At 46.3% G+C, this 22,040-nt stretch overlaps 1 protein-coding gene across 1 annotated transcript in view; it reads left to right on the top strand.

Moving 5' to 3' along the window:
* The first annotated feature begins 111 nt into the window (after positions 1-111).
* The window catches only part of Znf282 (zinc finger protein 282), a 28,905-nt gene continuing 6,976 nt past the window's right edge, over positions 112-22,040 (top strand). The window contains exons 1-7 of the mRNA XM_021164618.3: positions 112-390; positions 2,562-2,981; positions 13,124-13,250; positions 13,664-13,783; positions 15,927-16,046; positions 18,129-18,242; positions 19,255-19,368. Of these exons, the coding sequence (XP_021020277.1) occupies positions 226-390; positions 2,562-2,981; positions 13,124-13,250; positions 13,664-13,783; positions 15,927-16,046; positions 18,129-18,242; positions 19,255-19,368 (1,180 nt within the window). The 5' untranslated portion in view covers positions 112-225. The remainder of the gene's footprint in view (positions 391-2,561; positions 2,982-13,123; positions 13,251-13,663; positions 13,784-15,926; positions 16,047-18,128; positions 18,243-19,254; positions 19,369-22,040) is intronic.

Below are 22,040 nucleotides of genomic sequence, written 5' to 3'. Positions count from 1 at the left end.
GGTGGCCCCCAGCCTGGAGTGGCCCCCGGCCAGCCCTGCAGGCGGGCAGGAGCTCCGAGGCCATTGGCTGGCGCGCCGGCTGCGAAGGGCGGGGAGCGCCACCGAAGGGGACTGTTTGCTCCTACGGGCTGTAGATGGAGCTGTCCGGCCCCGGCAAGGGGGAAGGCGCCTGGAAAACGTTCTTCTTCTCCCTGGCCGGCCCGAGCGGGGAACAGCACTCCCAGGATGCAGTTTGTGTCAACACGGCCGCAGCCTCAGCAGCTGGGCATCCAGGGTTTGGGGCTGGACAGCGGGAGCTGGAGCTGGGCCCAGGCTCTGCCCCCGGAGGAGGTCTGCCACCAGGAGCCGGCGCTACGCGCGGAAATGGCCGAGGGAATGCCGCCCATGCAGGTGGGTGCAGCGCCCGCGGGCGCCATGGCCGCGCCGCTGCCGTGGGGGCGGGGCGGGGCCGGGCCTCGGGGAGCCTCGCGGCTGCCGGGGCCCCGGGCGAACGGCGGAGCGGGCCTGGTGCAGGCCCCGAGCGCCAGGCCCTGCCGCGCTGCCACGGTGCCGCTGTCCGGGCCGGTGCGGCCGGGACCCGGGGCCCGCAGGATGCGGAAGCCGGGGCTGTGTTGCCGGGGACCTAGCGCGGTAGTGGCCGCTTCACTGAGCAGGGACTCGGGTTCCTCTTGGCGTCCGACCCGCCTGGGTTTGCGGCAGGCCTATTCCCGGCCCACAGAAGGAACAGTTTAACCATGTTTACACTGTAGCCAGTTTAATAAAAGGGTTTAAAGCTGTTTTATTGCTGTCTTTTTCCGACTATAAAGAGCAGCCCACTTTTCCTCTGTAGAACGGATGAGCCAGGGAAGGGACTGGGAGGGGACTTTGTCATCTTGGGTTGGCAAACTTGCCTGCATATTGGAATCGCCAGAGCAGCCTAAGACAACTGACTACGCCCAAACCGCATCCCCGAGCGTTGTCTTGGGGTCCTGGGGGTGAGAGAGAAGGCTCCAGTTGTTTCTTTAGGCTCCGTAGGAGATCTCAGGGTGCCTAGGACTTAGCTGGCACGGCCTTGGGTATACAGCACAAGAAGGGTTAACGTGGCTTAACATCATTGTCTCAGAAGGGAGACTGAGTTACCTGGGGACTGGACTCTGAAGAAGCCACCCCTGTGTTCCCATTTGATTCTCAGTCAGGACTTAAGACTTGACAAGTCAGTATGAAGACCTTTAGTTGTTTTTGAGCAAAATGACCAACTAACTGTAGGTCTTCAAACCTGCGGAAATGCAACTAGCCTCAGACTTCCTACACTTCCATTGTCAGTCTTATCCCCTTCTCTGGACAAGGCCCCAGTGAAGCCTCCATAAGCCCAATGGATGGCACTGACAGCCATTCAGCCACCAGGACCCAGCAGGGGCTGGCATTCCTAGGACCCTGTTGCTCTCACTCCCATGTCAGAGAGGAATTCTCAGGTGCTGTGGGATAGTCTTCTGGCTATCACAGCTTCTCAGAGTTTGAGGAAAATAGTTCATATGATTGTCAAAAGCCAGTCAGTCCGACTCACTTCGAAGCAATAGGATTCCACTTTTCCCAACTGGAGGGCCCCTTCACCAGAAGCAGTGAGAACCAAGAGAAAGGGACATTTCTTCTGGTCTGTGTTGTCATCCCGCACACCCTGACCAACCTCCACTTTTCTTTCTCCCGTTGTAGAGCTCAGTACCCAGCGTATATCTAGTGGAAGAGAAAGAGGCAGGCTCTGGGCCATGGGGAACCCCCTCGTCAGGAAGCAGGGAAGGGAGCCACGAGGTTTTTGTTGTAGCCCTCACAGGGGTAAAGAATGTCCCTCTTCCTGTCTAAAAAGTGCTATTGTCTGTCTAGTAAACCTATTTCCAGTTTGCACAGTTATGAAAAAGTAGCAGTGTGTGGAATTTAACAGTGCCGGGTGTACCATCCAGCCTAGGTGCTCTGGTAGGCCTAGTAGACATGGCAGTGATTGCATGTTTGCAAAGTGTTTGTGTTATCTGTGGCACTTAGAGCCCTGCCAGTTGGCAGGGCAGGGCGGTGCTAGAGAATGGCCAGCTGCTTCTTTGTTCCTCAATTTCATCATCTTTAAAGCAGAGATAATCATTCTTGCCCCAACCTGCAAGAGAGATTGCTCAGAAGATTAACTCCAGTCAACTTACACGGAAATTCCTACCTTGAAACAAAGAGTGAGAGCCAAATGGGAAGTTTGCCATTCAGTGTCGTCTGTGAGGCAAGCAGCTGTTCTCTTCAGAGAGAGGGTCTGGCCTATCTATGTTAGGCAGGGGGGCATGACCTAGACTTTCCAGAGGCTGAGGCAGGTGAACTAGTGACCAGCCTGGCTCTCCTAAGAAGGGAATGGAAGAGTGGTTAGTTGGATGTGGGGAGAGGGGGTGACTGTTCCAGCTACCACTGAGGTCATTAATGAGCCTAGCTAGAGGCAGAGGCTTGGTAGAAGAAGAGACACTGCGTAGTACTTGACTGCTTATTCCATTTTCAGGCCACCTTCTCTCACACACATGTTCTCATCTTGAGCTGTCACTTTCTTCCCTTGCACACAGGCTCAAGAATGGGACATGGATGCCAGGAGACCAATGCCTTTTCAGTTCCCGCCCTTTCCAGATAGGGCCCCTGTCTTTCCTGACCGCATGATGCGTGAGCCCCAGTTGCCCACAGCAGAGATCTCGCTCTGGACCGTGGTGGCTGCCATTCAGGCTGTAGAGAGGAAGGTGGATGCCCAGGCTAGCCAGCTGCTGAACTTGGAGGGACGCACAGGCACAGCGGAGAAGAAGCTGGCTGACTGCGAGAAAACAGCTGTGGAGTTTGGTAACCACATGGAGAGCAAGTGGGCCGTGCTGGGGACCCTGCTACAGGAGTATGGCCTGCTGCAGCGTCGCCTGGAGAACCTGGAGAACCTGCTTCGCAACAGGAACTTCTGGGTCCTGCGGCTGCCCCCTGGCAGCAAGGGGGAGGCCCCCAAGGTATGTGGTGAGACAGGGGCAGAGCTAGGTGAGGACTGACACAGATGAACAAATCCTTGATTTCATCTCGTTGAGCACTGCAGACTTCACTAGTTCCTTGTTGTCTCAGTGGCTTTGTAAAGCCTGTCTTAGGCCCTTAACTTGGTCCTGCCTGTTGTATCCCAGCAGAGCTGGCCCCACAAAGACCCTATGTGCTTCTCTTGGAGTCTTTGATCTTGCTACCCTCCAGGTCTGTCTGTCTGTCTACACAACTGTGGTTCTTTTTTTTTTTTTTTTTTTTTTTTGTTTTTCAAGACAGGGTTTCTCTGTGTAGCCCTGGCTGTCCTGGAACTCACTCTGTAGACCAGGCTGGCCCCCAACTCAGAAATCCGCCTGCCTCTGCCTCCCGAGTGCTGGGATTACGGGCGTGCGCCACCACGCCCGGCACTGTGGTTCTTAATGCTTGGTTTTATTCACTTGACAATGCATGTGCTTGTCTGAACTGTATCTGGAGAAAAAAATCCAAACCAAGCAGCCTAGAATCATTTTCAAGTTCTGATCACTGACCTCAGTTGGGCCCTTCCAGGATTTAGACTTTTGATCTAGTCCTGTTTCCACCCTTTTCCTAGTGTATCAATGCTACATTGTTGAGTTGATGGCCCTATGTCTATTTCTCTGAGAGAATGGAGGCTTTGGGGGCTGGGTATGGAGTCTCACACCTGGAATCTAAGCACTGAAGGAGCTGAGGCCCTAGTGTTCAAGGGCAGTTTGAGCTACACAGTGAGTTCAAGGCCAGCCAAAGTCTATAGAATGAGACTTTGTTTCAATACAACAAAAACCAGGCTGGAGAAATGGCTTACTGGCTAGGAGCCGTAGTCTCTCTTGTAGAAGACCTGTATTCGATTCCCAGCATCCAGAACTGACTCCTGCAAGTTGTCCTCTTATATGCTTATGTGCACAAATAAAGGTAGCAAGCAAAAGAGATGCTTCCATAAATCGAAGTATAGAAGTGTGTTCCTTGGTCTGCTGTCTTGGGCACACACAGAGTCTGCCTCCCTGATTGTGCCCTTCCTCTTCCTCAGCTGTCTCCTCCGCCCTAGATCATGCTCACCATCAGTGTGAACACTGTACTGGACCTCACATCTCCCTCCACCTCATTCTCATTCTCACCATCCTAACAGGAAAACTGCCTTGAAGTAAAATATTATAATATGGTCCTGAGTGCCTGTCATGAGCTTCAACAAAAAATGCTTGCCTGATCTGTTTTTTCTACCCATTTCCCAATTCTTGTCTTTATTTTGAATCCTAGACATCAGTAATTTTATTCATACTGGCTGTGGTGGTTCATGCAATTTATCTCAGCCATTGTGGGGCAGAGGCAGGCAAATCTCTGAGCTTGAGATCAGTCTGGTCTACATAGTGAGTTCTGGTCAGCCACAGCTACCAGTTCAGACCTCATCATCATCATCATCATCCCCATCGTCTGTAAATATTTCAGTGTATCATTATCATCATCATCTTTCTCTTCAATATTTCAATTTTCACTGTAAAAATGTAAGGACTAGTTTTAAAGTATAACAAGTACCACATTGCCCTGCCTCTGTCTCCTCCACCATGATGTTCAGATTTTTTTTTTTTTTTTTGAGACAGGGTTTCTCTGTGTAGCCCTGGCTGTCCTGGAACTCACTTTGTAGACCAGGTTGGCCTCGAACTCAGAAATCTGCCTGCCTCTGCCTCCCGAGTGCTGGGATTAAAGGCTTGCACCACCACCGCCCAGCCGATGTTCAGATTTTCAATTGATTCCTTTTCTCCATTTTTTGATTGTTTGTTTGAATCAAAAATTTTAAAAGTCATACACGGTTGGATAACAGTTTTCAGGACTTGGGTCTCTCTTTGTACTGTAGATTCTAGGGTTAAACTTAAGTCACCAAGCTTGTGAGGCATACATTTTTACCTGCTAAGCTGACTTGCCAGCCTGGAACTTTTTGAAACCTGTAGGCTCTTCCTTCATTTCTTACTCTTCCGTGTACTTGATGTGGAGGAACTGGGCTGTCCTGATCCTCTGTTCTCATTGAACAGGTTCATCTGTTCTTAGTATTCCAGTACAGTGGTAACTGGATAACTCTCACTGGAGCCAACTCCATCGGACTTTGTCTCCCCATTTTTCTGTACTGTTGGTCCTGTTAAGGTCCTCATTGTGTCCACACTGTGTGACCTTCATCCTTTTAATTCCATCAGCAGTAGCAGGTGGCCACTCCTTCCTTGGAGCACCTTTCACGTGGTTTCTAGATGCTGCCTCTCTTGATTCTTTCCCTCTCTTATTGGCTGCTCGCTGGTCCTTGGTCTGCTCTGCTGGCTTGGCTTCCTCTTTTGATTCTCTGAGTCTTTGCAGAGTGGTCCTGGCTCAGCCTCAGCATCTGTGCTCATCTGCACCTTTCACTCCTGACTCCATCCAGACCCATGGCTGTAGCTGCAGTCTGTCGCTCCCAAATGCACCCTAGCCTGTGTCCCACCCAGTTTTCTTCTTGGATGTCAGATTCACAATTCTTCCTGCTAACTCACCATCCTGAATTTTACTTGACTAGCCTGAACACTGGCTTGTAGCTTGTCTTTTGCCACTTGGTGGGCTCTTCTTTCTTTTACCCCATTTCTTCCACTCTTTCAATCCCCCGTCCCCCAACTAGATAAGAGAGAAAGAAGCATAGAGAAGAAAGGAAAGAGATCTCCGAATAAAGTCAAGGGATAGGAAGGGGGTGATGAAGTTATTGTTAGACTACTTCCTGCTGATTCAGGGCATCAAGTTCCTTGGGGCAAGTCTGATCATTGCCATCAGGATATCTAATATCTTCTTGGGCATGACTACTTCACAAACTGCAAACAACAACAATTAATCCACAACCAACAACCTACCACTTCTCGGGGACCTAGCATCCATATACCCTATTAAAAGTCCCCAGAATTCCAAACACAATCACAGAAACTATCTACAGCTGGCAAAACCATGCCTCTGCCAGAGCATGAGGCAAATCACAGTCAGCTGCCCCATCTCCCCACACCCAGGATTAAAATGAGAACATATTCTTTTTTTTTTTTGTTTGTTTGTTTTTTTTTTGTTTTTTCGAGACAGGGTTTCTCTGTATAGCCCTGGCTGTCCTGGCACTCACTTTGTAGACCAGGCTGGCCTCGAACTCAGAAATCCGCCTGCCTCTGCCTCCCGAGTGCTGGGATTAAAGGCGTGCGCCACCACGCCCGGCACATATTCTTATATAAATAATTTTTGTGTTTTTTAAAGAAACCAAAATTCCAAAATTGTCACTACCCTGGGTCATTTCTCTGAAGCTTGTTCTTCTGATGACAGCTCCATTCTTTCAGTCACTCAGACTCAAGTCCTGGGATCCTACCCAGCCACTGCCTCTCACATCCTACCTCTGGTGCACCTCCACAGTCTGACCAGTTCCATCACTGGCTTCCAGCCATTCTCATCTTACCTGATTATTGTTTCAGTCTCTTAACTGGTCTCCTGTTCTTCATCCTTGGGTAGGCCCCACTCTACAGTATATTCCTAAAATAATAGTCACAGTGACCCGATTCAAACACCTCATTTATGGCCTCGGGATGTGGCTCAGTTGGTAGAGTGCCCGCCTGACATGTAGGAACTGATCCCTAGCTCCTCATAAAAGTTGGCGTGGTAGCACATGCCTTTAATCACCGCACTTGGAAGGGGAGGTGGAGAATCTGAATTTGAAGATTACCCTAGGCTACATGGCAAATTCAAGGTGACCCCAGAGAGATATATGTGACCCTGTCTTAAAAAAAAAGAAAAAAAAAAAAGCGTCATACTAAACCGTCTAAATCTCCCAAATGGCTTCTCTTTTGTTAAACTTTTTTTTAATTCATTTTTTCTTTTGTAAAACTTTTAAAATTAGATTTTATTTAGAGGGAGGAGGGATATGTGTCACAGCATATTGGTGGAGGTCAGAGGACAACCCGTGGGAATTGACTCTGACCTTCTGCCATGTGGGTCCCAGGGATGGAACTCAGTCTTGTCAGTGTTGGTGGTAGGTGACTATACACACTGAACCATCGCACCAGCTCCTGGCTTCCCATCTTGTTCCAAATAAATGTCCAAGTGTGCCACCTTCTTGACCTCATGCTTTATCACATTCCCTTTTGCCCGGTACCTGCCAGCTGTCTAGCCTCCTGCATCACCAGATGCTCCCATCACAGGGACACTCCCCCAGGAAGTTCCTTCTCTGGTTATCTGCCTGCTTCTCTTGTCAAGCCCCCATTTCCATAAGGGGTTTGCTTAGCTGTTACTTCATCAGTGTGCCCTCCCATGGTCACCTTATACTAAACAATCGAGCCCCAAGCTTTGTGTGGTACCACACTCCTGTAATATCAACACTTGCAAAGCAGGAAGATTTTGTGTTTGCAGCCAACATGGGTAATGTATTGAGTTCAAAGCCAGGCTGGGCTACACAGCAATACCCTATCCAAATGAACAAACAAGGAACAGTACCAAGTTCCTCCTGAGTCTTGCATATTTACTTTTTGTTTTCTTTTGGTTGGCTTTTCCTAATCAAAATGTAAATTGGTTCATGGCTGTGCCTTGTGTTTCTAACAGCAATGGACTTAGAGTTGGCATGTGAAACACGCTTACTTAATCTCTGACTGGAGAGCTCTGAACTTCTAGGAAGGGACCATGTTTTAGTGTGTCTCTGTGTCCTCTGGGACATTCAGTCTATTGACAGTACCAGAAGAGCCACAAGACTTCTGTGTATCTAGGCTGTAAGGCATTAGGTTGTAATAGCCCCAAAGTGGATCCTGCCTCAGCTGTGATATGGGATATGTTGCTCTGGCAGCATGATCGGCATTTCCCTTGATTCTCCTGCTTCCCTTTGCTCTCGTGTGTACCCTGTGCCTTGACTGAGTGTAATATCCTTACCTAGCTCTGCCACTTGGTCTGTATGTTGAATAAAGTGGTAGGAGTCTCAGGTCGCCACTGCATGATAATGGAATTGTTATAAGACATGGGGTCAGGAGAGTTGGGTTTGTTGTTGTTGTTGTTGTTGTTTTTGGTTTTTTCGAGACAGGGTTTCTCTGTGTAGCCCTGGCTGTCCTGGATCTCACTTTGTAGACCAGGCTGGCCTCGAACTCAGAAATCCATCTGCCTCTGCCTCCCAAGTGCTGGGATTAAAGGCGTGCGCCACCACCGCCCGGCTTGGGTTTGTTTTTTAAAGACTTTATTATTTTTTTTTTAATTTTATTTATTTATTTATTTATTTTTATGTGCTTTTGCCTTCATGTATGTCTAAGACTGTTAGATCTTGAAACTATAGTTGTGAGCTGCCCTGTGGGTACTGAGAATTGAACCCAGGTCCTCTGAAAAAGCAGTCTGTCCTCTTAAGTGCTGAGCCACCTCTCCAGCCCCCAGGATGTGGGTTTGTATCTTGACTGTGCCACCTTCTGGCTTTCCTATTATTGGGCAAATATATTTTTTGTTGTCTCTGAGGCTCATCGGTGTCTTCTTAAAGAAGTATAAGTAGTTTAGCAAATTTTTAGCTAGTCCCTTTGAGCTTCAGTGTTGTCATTTATAATATGTAGATGACATTGTAATTGCTTTGTGGAGTTTTGAAAAGTCATTGATTTTGTTTATGGGAAAACACTATGTAGTCATTGTTAGTTATTTGTTGCTGGGCAGTAAATGACCTCAAAATGGAAGCCTAGTAAATTTATCATCTGATAGTTTCTGTGAGTGAGGAATTAGAAACAGTTTGGGTGGTTCTGTTCAGTCAATCCTGAGAGGTTCCAGTGTGGCTTTTGATTGGTGATGCTGTCATTTGAACATTGACTACAGCTCCCTCCCCAAGACTTTTGGACGTCCCCAAGACTGCTTGAACCTACTTATAACATGGAAGCCACCTCTATGTTTCCTAGATTGAGGGATTCAAAGAGATAGGATGGGATGGGTCTTGTATATTCTGTGCCATACAATATCATTTCATTTGCTAGATGTAAGTTATCAAATTCTGCCTGCATTCAAGAGGTGGAGAATTAGGCTCTTCTACTTGAAGGGACTGTAAAAGTATTTACAGGCTAAGGAGATAGCTCAGTCTGTAATATGCTTGCTGTGCAAGCGTAAGAACCTGAGTTCAATTCCCAGAACCTATGTAAAATAGCCGGGTGTGTCATTGTGTGCTTGTAATCACATTCTAGGGATGTAGAAACAAAAGGATTCCTTTGAGCTCCGTGGTCAGCCAGCCAGTCTAGCCTAATTAAGGAGCTCCAAGCCATTGAGTCTGTCTCGAAAGAGGTGTGTACACAAGTACACACATACCCATACACATATGTGAACCTGCTCACACAAACATGAACACATGTATGCACAAAAGGAACTCATGTGTGTGTTCTAGAACCACAACTCTAAGTGCCAAGAGAATGTTCTTGAATGAGGTTCACCATAGCATGAGTATGAGGCTCATTGCATGAGCTTGGGTGTTCAAGATGCATTCTCTTTTTCTTTTTCTTTCTTTCTTTTTTTGTCTTTTTGAGTCAGGGTTTCTCTGGCTGTCCTAGAACTCACTTTGTAGACCAGGCTGGCCTCGAACTCATTGCCTGCCTCTGCCTCCCGAGTGCTGGGATTAAAGGCATGAACCACCACTCCTGGCTGCATTCTCTTTTTCTTTTCTTTCTTTCTTTTTTTTTTTTAAGAAGTTTGTTTGCTTGTTTTAAAGATTTATTTATTATATGTAAGTACACTGTAGCTGTCTTCAGACACTCCAGAAGAGGGAGTCAGATCTCATTATGGATGGTTGTGAGCCACCATGTGGTTGCTGGGATTTGAACTCTGGACTTTCGGAAGAGCAGTCGGGTGCTCTTACCCACTGAGCCATCTCACATTCTCTTTTTCTATTAGGTCTAGGAAGGATATTCTCTCTGATCCTTTAGGCCTATTGTGTCTACTAATGAATTCCTAACTCATTCATGGGTAGTCTGCAGCTAGTCTTCATTCAGGCTCCTGTTTATCTCAGACCATGTCTTAGATTTCTGTATTCTGTCACCATGATACTTCTAAAAAGTGATTCTGTTTCCAACTGTATAGAAATTACTCTGAGACAGGTGGTGGTTGTGCACACCTTTAATCCCAGCACTTGGGAGGCAGAGGCAAGTGAATGTCTGAGTTCAAGTGAGGCCAGCTTGGTCTACAGAGCAAGTTCCAGGACAGCCAAAGCTGCATAGAGAAATCCTGTCTCTGAAAACTAAAAAGAAGAGGATGAGGAGAAGTAAGAGGAGGAGGAGAAGGAGAAAGAGTTGACTCTCTAAAGAAATGGTAGAATAAGATGAAGAAGCTACCATACTTCAGAAGATGGTGAACACACCTTGGATATACTTAGTTTTAGCTACTTATAGCTGATTTAAAGAAATGGCTAAGAAGGCTATGGAACTTTGAAGGAAGCAAGGAAAGTTTAAGTCATCCCCAAAGAGGTAACAGCTGCAATAAAAACAATGAAATTGCCAACCTTAAGGCAAAGAAACAGCAAAGGGAATTAGTGGTCAGTTCAGCAGTTCCCATGTGAGCCAACTGTTTAGCAGGCAATATAGTCACAGGAATTAAACAAGAAAATTCTAGAAAGGTATTCTGCCTACCAGGGAGATTTTAGCAGCAAATCATTGATTATTTTTCCAGGATATGGTTTGGCTTGAGTTCTGTAGACCAGGCTGTCCTCAAACTCAGAGATCCTCCTGTCCCTGCCTCTCAAGTGCTGAGGTTAAAGGTGTGCACCATAAACAGCCAGCTAGATGTTAGATTTTAGGAAGCTAAAATGTATATAGATTTTGAAAAAGGAAAAACAGGCTTTTCTTTGGATGTCCCAAGTGAACTGAGATAGAATTGAGTGAAGGGTTTTACTTTACATTTTATATTTGTGTGTGTGTGCCAGTGCGCTTGCACCAGTGTGTCATAGCACAAGTGGAGGGCAAGAATCAGTCCTCTTCTTCCACCATGTGGCTTCTGGGACTTTAATTCAAGTCGTCATGCTTGGTGGCCCTAACCCATTAAGCAATCTTTCCAGTCTGAGTGAATAAAGTGAGTGAGGGCCATTGAAATGACCCTCGGGAGAAACAGCCAGGGAGAGGGAGAAACTGAAGATGTGAAAGAGTCAACATCATTCGGATCAAGTTTGCAGATGGGAGGTGGAGGTTTGGCTTAGCAAGAAGAGAAGGACAAAACTCCATTATACCCACCTGAAGTCAGAGAGGAGCAGGAGAAGATGGAGGGAGGCCAGACAGGGTCTGGGAAGTGAAGTTTGCAATGAGCTTCCTGCAGAGCACGGCAATGTGTCAAAAAGAAGTCAACAAAAGGCTTCCAAAGCAGCCATGGGACAGCTGGTATGAATTTGTGGCAGATATTGATTGGAGAATTGTGGTTTCATCTAGCAACAGGGACATAAAATGAAGAAAGGGGATTGCTCGAAAAACAACAGAAAGAAAGAAAGAAAGAGCCGGGCGTGGTGGCGCACGCCTTTAATCCCAGCACTCGGGAGGCAGAGGCAGGCGGATTTCTGAGTTCGAGGCCAGCCTGGTCTACAGAGTGAGTTCCAGGACAGCCAGGGCTACACAGAGAAACCCTGTCTCGAAAAAAAAAGAAAGAAAGAAAGAAAGAAAGAAAGAAAGAAAGAAAGAAAGAAAGAAAGAAAGAAAGAGGAAGGAAGGAAGGAAGGAAGGAAGGAAGGAAAGGGATTGCATGTTTTCTTAGATTGAGGATTTGTCCAAGCCTGGTAGGAATTCTAGTTTTAATTCTAATGATGGACTGGGAACAGTCAGTCAGTAGGCTCTGCACACAGCTTGCATCTCACACCTGCACAGGGTACCCTTGATATTCTATTCACCTGGCTTGTGGACTGGCAGTCTGGCTCTTTATCATTCACATAAACGTACCACTTGGGCCCACGTTAGCCCCGAATATGCCAAGTAGAGTAGGACCTGGGTGAGATTTGAGACACTGGATTTCAGAGCAAGAGTGAGCCACTGATTCAATAGGGATATGAGAGGGCTAGGAAGGAAGCGTGCGTGGTCAGAGAGGGAAGTTCAGGGACTAGTTAATGGAAGTGAAACAGCTTGGTCCAACATGAGGTGGTGCTGGTGAGGGCTGAAATGAGTATGGACAAAGCTCTGGTCAGAATGAAACAGCAGCTCTCTACTGCAGCTCAGAATACCTTGACTAGCAGTGACTGTGGGTAGCCACAACTGCAGCAGGACTTCCTCATAAAGACAGGACAGGCTTCTGGAGCTGAGACACGTGCTCCATGTGTTCAGTGTGGATTGAAGATATTCTAGTGACAAAATTTAACTTTGGGGGCTGGAGAAATGACTCAGTGGTTAAGAGCACTGGATGCTCTTCTCCGGGGCCCTGGTTTGATTCCCAATATCCAAATTGAGGCTCCCATCCACTGCAACTCCATTTCTAGAGGGTCCTAACCCTTCTTCTGGCCTTTGTCAGCACTGAAAGCCCAATGGTACACAGACATAATGCAGACAAAGCATTCATATACATAAAATAAAAATGATTAAATCTTGAAAAAAACATAACTGTGTACGCACAGGTGATCTGACCTGAAATACAGGTTTGTCACACACAGTTTTACTGTATTTGGCTCTCTGATTCCCATACTTGGTGTCACTCATATCCCTGCTACCCTGAGCCCCCAAAGAAACACACTGACTATGGCTTTGCCCTCAGTGTCTAGTTCAAAACAGCAAAGGACAGAAAAGGGAAGAGAGGGCCCTCACCATTGATGACCTGGATCCTAGTAGAAATTGAGAACGAGCTCTGCTACTTGTCCTCTGACCTCCATGTGTGTGCCATTGCATGGGTGTCTCTACACACGTACATACAACACACAACAAATAAACAATGTTTACAGAAGAAAAGAAGACAACAAAAAGTCAACAGGCGATACTGACACCACTGCTGTTGGATACTTAGGGAGCTTGCTTAGGCCAGCTGTCGGGATCCCTGAAGTCCATAGAAATGAAGGGATGAGACCTAGGATGTACAGATCAGGATGCTGAGAACAGAGGCTGAGCTCTGAGCTAGGCTGGCTCTTTGGAGAGCGGGGTGAGGAACAGCAGCAGGCTGCTGACTAAAACCCTTGTTGGTCCAGGTCCCCGTGACCTTCGTCGACATTGCTGTCTACTTCTCTGAGGACGAATGGAAGAACTTGGACGAATGGCAGAAGGAGCTCTACAGCAATCTGGTGAAGGAGAACTACAAAACCCTGATGTCCCTGGGTAAGGGTACTCCCCTCCACTGGCGAGGGTTCTCTGCTGAGAGCTTCAAGATGCAAAGGAGTCTGATGGAAAGTAATGGGGAACTTAGGATAGGATGAATATTAAAGCGTGTCAGCTGAGCAGTCACTGCGGTAGTCTATGCGGCACTACCATTATTCTAAAATACTGTAAAATATCAAGTTTATACCTCTGTGGGTTGTATCCTAACAGTTCAGGGTCAACCATGGACTCTGTGCTCTTGACTCTCAGAAAGAGGCCTGGGTTTCTGTTGGCTTTCAAGATTCCTTCCGCACATAATGGCTGCCATGCTGTGGGACATTGGTAACTGAGAGTCCTGCTCTATCACCTTGATCTGAATTCACTTGCAACCTCATACAACCCTTTTCCCCTCCTTCTCTCCATCTCATTCACAGACACAGATGGCCCAGTGTCCAAGCCAGACCCTCCAGTCCAGGCAGAATCCAGGGAAGAGCCTTGTGTGTGGGAGCAGCATCACCCTGAAGAGAGAGAAATCCCAGTGACTGCAGACACAGGTAATGGCTGTTGCGCTAAGGATGGTTCAGGGAGGGGCAGGAGAGGAGAGCTGGGCACCCTGCACACACACAAGGAGTTGCTACTATGTAGGTCTGGAGAAAATAGGTCTTAATGACCCAGGAAGCACTTATACCACAGCTGTTGTGTGGTCACTTACAGGGCATGCCTTTAGGGCCTAAAACCATATCATAGGCCTTGGCCTTTGGTAGCTCTGAATTTACAGGTAAGCTAGGGAAGAGGCAGGCTGGGGTGCACACCTTTAATCCCAGCACTCGAGAGGCATACGGACAAATGGATTTCCATGAATATGAGGCCGCCCTGGTCTATGTAGAGAATTCCAGGCCAGCCAGGGTGACATAGTGAGACCCTATCTCAAAAAATAAAGAAGTAAGGAAGGGCTTAGGCCAGGACACCTCCCAGACTTGATGGGGTACGTGAACAGCTAGTGGCCCCACACCCAGTCTCAGGGAGACTAACAGAGGAGGTGGAAAGGAAGACTGCAGCAGCCGTGGTTCTGCCTGGCCATTTGCTCACTGCCTGCGTGTGATCTGCATCTCATGCTGCACCTCATACCCTGTTCTAGCTTTGGCACACATATACTTCCCTACTCACTCCTCACTCATAAAGGAACCGTTGGTCCTAAGAATATCACATTTGGCAGCTGTCACTAGGATGGAAGACACTAGTGTCTACCCTGGTGCCTCTGCTTCGTAAACAGTGTTGGGCAACATGTGGTGTGATGTTGTACTGGTGTCCTCTGCTTGTCTGACTTATCAAATCTCACCCATATTTATTTATTTTATGTATATGAGTATACTGTTGCTGTCTACACCCAAAGAGGGCATCAGACCCCATTACAGATGGTTGTGAGCCACCATGTGGTTGCTGGGAATTGAACGCAGGACCTCTGGAAGAGCAGACAGTGCTCTTACCCACTGAGCCATCTCTCCAGTGCTTGAATGGATTATATTTTCATGGAAACTTTCAGCACTGTTCTTCCTCCTTCTTTGGTTTTACTCTAGCTAATTGGTCATAAAATCCCCTCTTTAAATTGCTAACTTCGTGGTCCACAAAGTCACACAGACATTATCACTAGAACATGTGTATCATGAGAATCTCCCATACTCATGAGCAGCACTCCCCACATCCCTTACAGGCAGCTCCAGCCAGGTAGACCTGCCTCTGCCCCGTGCACTTCCCCAGAAGAATGTTTCATTTCAGTGGCCTCTCCCACTCCTCATCAAGCACTGTGGGTGTTCTTTGGCAGCTGTGGTTACAGATTCCCATATTGTGTGGCAGCTTTTTACATTTTGGGCCCTGTGTCCACAAGAGTTTGCCTGAGTTGTCAAACCATCACGGGTCACAAAACAGAACCAGGACCACTCTACCTGCTTTAGATGAAACCCAGAGAGGCAAGGTTGCAGGTGGAGAGAGCTGGTGGTGGAATTGAAACCAGAATCACCCTCTTTGGGTCCTTACCCAGTCTCCTGTTGCCTGAGCAGGCTTCCACCAAGAGCTACTTCATTGTCCCAAAAAGCTCCAGAAGAAAATGTCCTGTTGGTCACAAAGCAGAATTCTGTGAAAAAAAAAATATGTGTTGCTGGCTTTTATGCTTAAGGATACTATTTTCTTCACACATCAAGATTTGGTTGAGTCTTTGCCCAGCCTGATTGCTTCATAGAGCAGTATGTTTGTGTCTGACAGAGGAGGTAAAAAACAAGGGTGAGTGACTGCTGCTTCCAAAGCTTCCCTTTGGCGTCCCAGACTTCATATTGCTGTTGGCCTCGTCTTTCTTTTTCAAGGTGAGGTCTCACTCTGAGCCCAACCTAACTTAGAACTCACTATCCAGGTCAAACTGACTTCCAATGCGTGATGATCCTCCTGCCTCAGCCTCTTGACTGCTGGGATTGCAGGCATGAACCATCATATCCTTTTTGTTATCCCTTTTTCTTAATATTGGTCACTTCTCTGCTACTGGTACTTCCTGCTCCACAGGGTCCCACATGGCTCCAGTAGGAACCCAAGATTTTTGTATTGTTCCCTGGAAGTGCTGACAGACATGGTTCTGACCTCAAAACATCCTGGTGACCACCATACTAAAAAAAAAAAAAAATTCTAGGAAGTGTGGTTCTCTCTCCCCAGGAACAGAGACTCTGGTGCCTGCACAGGACATCTCCTCCCAGGTAAAGCGAGAAGAAGCCCTGTGTGTTCGGGGCCAGAGGGGCCTGGAAGAAAGAGCCATCCCCACAGAATCCATCACTGGTGAGTGAGTCAGATAACTACTTGACCAAGGATTAGTGAGGTGAGATATGGGCTGTAGTATCTGGAGGTTGTCAGGTTAGAGGGCTATGCCAGCAAAGGAAGAGCGATGGATGCAGACCTGGACTGAGACAGGTTTCCACGGAGGCACAAACGGGGTGTTTAGCATTGAGGGTTTATAGCTACATTCAGCTTAGCTTTCTGGTTTTTTCCGCTCTCCTTTGTCCAGTAAATTTTGGATTGCCCCTCTGTCCTTTATAAGAAGCAGCTTGGTTAGTTTAAGCACTTTATTGGACTCTATGGGTACTAGGATATAAAAGCCAGTAAGACCTGATCCCAGACCACAAAGATCCACTGCACAAGCACTTATGAGCTGCCACTTCCAAGCCAGGCTCCCCGGCTTACATGATCACTCCTGGGAGCTGCTCCTAGATGGTCTCTCAGCTGGGTTGTTTAGATGAGGATCTGCTATGGCAGGGGTGTACTCAAGGCCCAGCTCTCCAGAGAGATTGAACCATTGGCTTGTGTGTGCATCATGTGATCATGAACATGGTTATGTACAGGGATTTACTTAACGAACTGGCTGACGTCATTATAGTGGCTGACAGATCCAAAATTTACTCGGAGGTAGGCTAGTGGGAAGGGACCTGGAAAGGACTGTGCTGCAGCTCCATCCACAAGATGATCTTCTGACAAGCTCTTCTTCCCTGGGGTTGGCCATCTTTTTCAATTCAACCCTTACCTGGTTAGAGGAGACCCATCCACATCAGAGTGGGTCATCTGTTTGATTTAAACTACTGACTTAAATGTTAATCTTACTTATAAAAAATCCCTTCATAATAATCCAGAATTATGTTTGATGAAATTCCTGGGTATTGTTCCCAAGTTGACACTAAAACTAGCTACCATTACTAGTAAGAGCTCCTACCTTGTCCCTCCCCCAGGAAAGTCTGAGATACACAGGCAAGTGATAATAGCCAAAGGGTAGGAGCCGGGCCTTCACTGGTGTCAAATGGGTTCTTTTTTTTTTTAAGATTTATTTATTGTTATATGTAAGTACACTGTAGCTGTCTTCAGACACACCAGAAGAGGGCATCAGATCTCATTACGGATGGTTGTGAACCACCATGTGGTTTCTGGGATTTGAACTCAGGACCTTCAGAAGAGCAGTGGCATTTAACCGCTGAGCCATCTCTCCAGTCCCAAATGGGTTCCTTAAATATATCAAATACTGCTATCTCTAGAAACCTTCAAGAGATAAGAAGGCAATAGATAATGTAATAGATAGTTGGATTTGATTAAAAAGAAAAGAAGAAAATGACAAAAAGGGGGGGGAACTAAAATAAAAGAAAGAAAAAATAAAAAGAAAAGAAGGGCTGGTGAGATGGCTCAGTGGGTAAGAGCACCCGACTGCTCTTCCGAAGGTCCAGAGTTCAAATCCCAGCAACCACATGGTGGCTCACAACCATCCGTAACCGAGATCTGGTGCCCTCTTCTGGAGTGTCTGAAGATAGCTACAGTGAACTTACATATAATAAATAAATAAATCTTAAAAAAAAAAACAAACAAACAAATAAAAAGAAAAGAAAAAAATTGTTTGATATAGAGTCTAATGGACCCAAGACTAGCCTCAAATTTTCTATGTAGTCAGGGATGACACTGAACTTCTAATCCTCCTGCCTCCACCTCCCAAGTGTGCGGTTACAGGTTTAGTAGCCTTTGAAAAGAAAGCTGTTTTCTCTTTGATAAGTTCCATTCAGATACTGATAAAAGGCTTCCCTGAAAGGGCTGTTTTCCTGGGAAATTCCCTCATGAGCATGCCATCTTCTGTGGAGCAGAGACCTCATCCTGTTGGTTAAATCTCTAGAAGTATTTTGTATCCTGTTCACTGTGACATACTCCAGCCTTCAGCCACATTCATTATGGCCAGAATAGCTGGAGCCGTTAGCTAATTGGAATAATTTATTGTTATCCTTGACTCTTAGGGAAAACAAATGATTGCTTGAAATCAGATTCACTAAATAACACGGACTGGTGGGATTCCTCCTTCTCTAACATGTTTGCTCTCTTTGTTCCCATGAGTAGACTCCCCCATCTCTGCCCAGGACCTTTTGTCCCGGATTAAGCAGGAAGAACAGCAGTGTGTATGGGACCAGCAGGATTTGGCAGAGAGAGATATTCCCACAGATCCTAATTCAGGTGAGAAAGATGTCAGTGATTTTTTTTTTAATATTTCATTTATTTTATGTATATGAGTACACTGTCGCTGTCTTCAGACACAGCAGAAGAGGGCATCAGATCCCATTACAGATGGTTGTGAGCCACCGTGTGGTTGCTGGGGATTGAACTCAGGACCTCTGCAAGAGCAGTCAGTGCTTTTAACCTCTGAGCTACCTCTCCAGTCCCTCAGAGTGAATTTTTAAACTTAGCATTTAATGTGTCAATGGAATGGATAAAAAAAAAATCACCTTAATTCTGCTTGTTGAAGAATTTAAACCAAAAGGCTGCAAAATGCAATGTGTATTTGTGTGTCAAAGAGCAAGTAACTTATATTTTCTGGAATTTCTTTACTTTCTTTGTAAAAGGCTTATTTTATTTTTAATAATGTATATGTGTGTGCCAACAGAGGCCAGATTTCCTAGAGCTAGAGTACAGAGGTTATGAGCTGTTGGTGTGGGTGCTGGAAACTGAACTTGGGTCCTCTGCAAGAGCAGTCAGTGCTCGTCGTCACAGGGCCATCCCTTATCCCCCTTCTGGACCTGCATTTGTGCGATATCTCCCATGAAAAGTCTGGGGAGGTTCTAAGGTGTAGGGAAACGCACCCAGCTGGGCTGGAGATGCATTTATGTGTGAGTTTGTAAACGTGAGCGGTCCAGTGGCATTCCTTCTAGAAATCCTGACACCACGGTCTCATCCTACCCTCCATATCAAGGAGAGAGGATGAGAAATTGCCTGTGGTTGGTTGAGGGGACCAGGCAGATGGGAAGCAGAGTCTCCTCATAGAGTCCTAAGCTCTTGCTGTGGGCTTGTCAGTGGCTCTGGCCCTGCCTCTGCACTACAGGTCAAACCAGCCAGCTGTGGCCCTCCAGGCTTCAAAGCTGAGCTTCCTTTAGCATGGCCTGGCCCCGTAGTCTCTCTGGAGTTCGATGTATAGTGGATGCTAAGTGAAAGTGAATGAAGTCTTAAGATTGCCTTTTCCCCCTAACAACAGAGTCTCTCATCTCAGCACATGACATTTTGTCCTGGATCAAGCAGGAAGAGCAGCCGTACCCATGGGGCCCACGTGACTCAATGGAAGGGGAGCTTGGACTGGACTCTGGGCCCAGTAAGTAGTGTGTGCCTCTGTTAGAACCTGGCGTGTTTTCCTTCAGTGGGAGAGCTGTGAGTCCTTGTTTGGAGTGGAATTTAGTGCAGTCTGCTTCGTAGCCTGTTGGCAAACCAGGATAATGTACAGAAAACCCAGAAGATTGACTACTGGCATTGAAAGAAATGATAATAGCAGCCACTTCTATAGCCCCCAACCATTTCTAGACTTGTCATTTTAAATTTACTTTAATTTTGTATTTTAGGGTGTTCTGGGCAAAGTTTCATGGAGCACAGTGTAGCTGGTCTATGCTACTTTGTGGGTTTTTCTTTTTCCCATCTTTTATCCCTCTATCTTTTTCATTCTCTATCACTAGCTAGGAAGGAAAGGAGAGAGAGAGAGAGAGAGAGAGAGAGAGAGAGAGAGAGAGAGAGAGAGAACAGAATCTAATTTCTTTCCTTTTGTTTCTTCTTTGAGCATGACCACCAATACTCAGTTGAAGTTTTCTTCCTGCTTGCTATTTCCTGACTGACAAGAGGCAAAAAGCTCATGCTTTTTACTGAGTGGCCTCATGCCAGGTTCCCAAGGCCATTTCCCGATGATAAGGAATTACCTTGCATATCTTGTTTTGGATCTGCATTCCTGAATCCAGTGGTGGCCTGTGTTGTATCATATACACTCCCCAGAAAGCCTGGGCATTCTTTCTATTTGAAATTTCGGAAAACCATTGTCTCTAGAAATGACTTGTTCACTTTTCCTGTACAAAGTACTGTATTTCTCGTAGTTAATGCACTGGCTGTTTGATATCTGAGGATTTTGGTTGGGTTACAGTCTCTTTGCAAATGATCATATTTCCTGCAATTGAAGCACTGGGCATTTTGATATCAGAGATCTCTAGCTATAGCTTGACCTACTATATTAACATGGTACATATTAGAACCAATATCAGTCTTTAATCCCAGCACTCGGGAGGCAGAGGCAGGTGGATTTCTGAGTTTGAGGCCCAGCCTGGTCTACGGTGTGAGTTCTAGAGCTATACAGAGAAACCCTGTCTTGGGGAAAAAAAAAAAAAAAAAAGAAGAAAAAGTAAAAACAGAAAATCCCCTCTGGGAGCATAGCCAGAGGTGAGGGGGTCCCAGTAAACTTTTTGCTGGCCTCTTGAAAAATAAAAACCCATTCCTTCATCCCATGCCATTTCCTCCATGACATTTCAAACCAAATTTCCTTTTTTGTTTGTTTGTTGTCTGAGACAGGGTTTCTCTGTGTAGCCCTGGCTGTCCTGGAACTCACTTTGTAGACCAAGCTGGCCTCCAACTCAGAAATCTGCCTGCCTCTGCTTCCCAAGTGCTGGGATTAAAGGCGTGCGCTACTACAGCCTGGCTCAAATTTCCTATTTTTATCCTTAACTTTCGATCCATTACATGTCGTTTGCCTTAACTATTTTGCAAGTTCCTTTTCCCACCCCTACCCCCCATTTTACCCCATCAATAGGAGAGAAAGAAGGATAGAGGGGGAGAGAGAGATCTCTGAATTTAAATTCTTTCCTTCTGTTTCTTCTTTGAGCAAGACTAAGAAACTGCAACCACCTCTCTGAACAACCACCAACCGTTCACCTTGGGGTCCTAGCATTTATATACCCTCTGAAAAGTTCCCAGAATTTCAAATGTTACACAATTGTAGGAACTATCTGCAGCTGGTGCAAGCAGGCCTCTGCTAGAGCATCAGGCAAATGACAGTCATCCCACATCTGGGATTGGAACAAAACCATATTCTTATAATATTTCTATGTGTTTTTAAAAAACAAAAATTCTAGAATGTTCACTACTGTTGTTATTATTTAATCTCAATCATGAGTTTCTACCCCACCTTTGATCATTCTGTTCCCAGATAAGACACAAAACCTTCATATTTATAGAAAGTCTTTAGTGCAATGCACTAGCCTGGGCAGAAATCCACCCTTTAAGCTATTAAAATCTACTTCCCCATCAATAACCCTGAGTTATAACTTGCCACGTTCCATCTGGGCAGCTCTTAACTCCAGTTGGCCAGACCTCATGGGCATGTTTTCATGACTCACCTACCCCATGGCATTTTCTCCTCTCTCCACTTTCTCTCTTCCCTCCCCTTGTGGTCCTGCCTCAGACCCCAAGTCCAGGAACCAAAACTACATCTCTTCTGCCCAGCTGTAAGTTGTAGACCCCTTTATTCAACCAATACTTTTATATTAAAGAGCAAAGTCACATAGCATCACTTGGTGTATGTAAGGATTCTCTCATCCCAGGGCAACCAGGGCCAGTAACTAGCATTACAGTACATAGCAACAGATCAGACTTCAACATACTACACATTGGAAATCACAGATATTTAAAAGTCATACAGTGGCCGGGCATGGTGGCGCACACCTTTAATCCCAGCTATCGGGAGGCAGAGGCAGGTGGATTTCTGAGTTCGAGGCCAGCCTAGTCTACAAAGTGAGTTCCAGGACAGCCAGGGCTACACAGAGAGACCCTGTCTCGAAAAAACAAAAACAAAAAGTCATACAGTGGTAAAATTACAGTTATGACATAGCAATGCAAATAATTTTATGGTTGGGGGTCACAGAGGAGGTACTATATTAAAGGGTCACAGCATTAGAAAGGTGGAGAAACTTTGCTCTCAGCGCTAAGAAACCTTCCAGAAATCTTCCAGCAAAC

The sequence above is a fragment of the Mus caroli genome, unplaced genomic scaffold (genome assembly GCF_978045245.1).
Source record: "Mus caroli unplaced genomic scaffold, Mus_caroli_1 scaffold_7, whole genome shotgun sequence".
Taxonomy (NCBI): Eukaryota; Metazoa; Chordata; class Mammalia; order Rodentia; family Muridae; genus Mus; species Mus caroli.
Note: the sequence above shows the minus strand (reverse complement) of the source record. Positions and strands in the feature narration are given on the sequence as shown.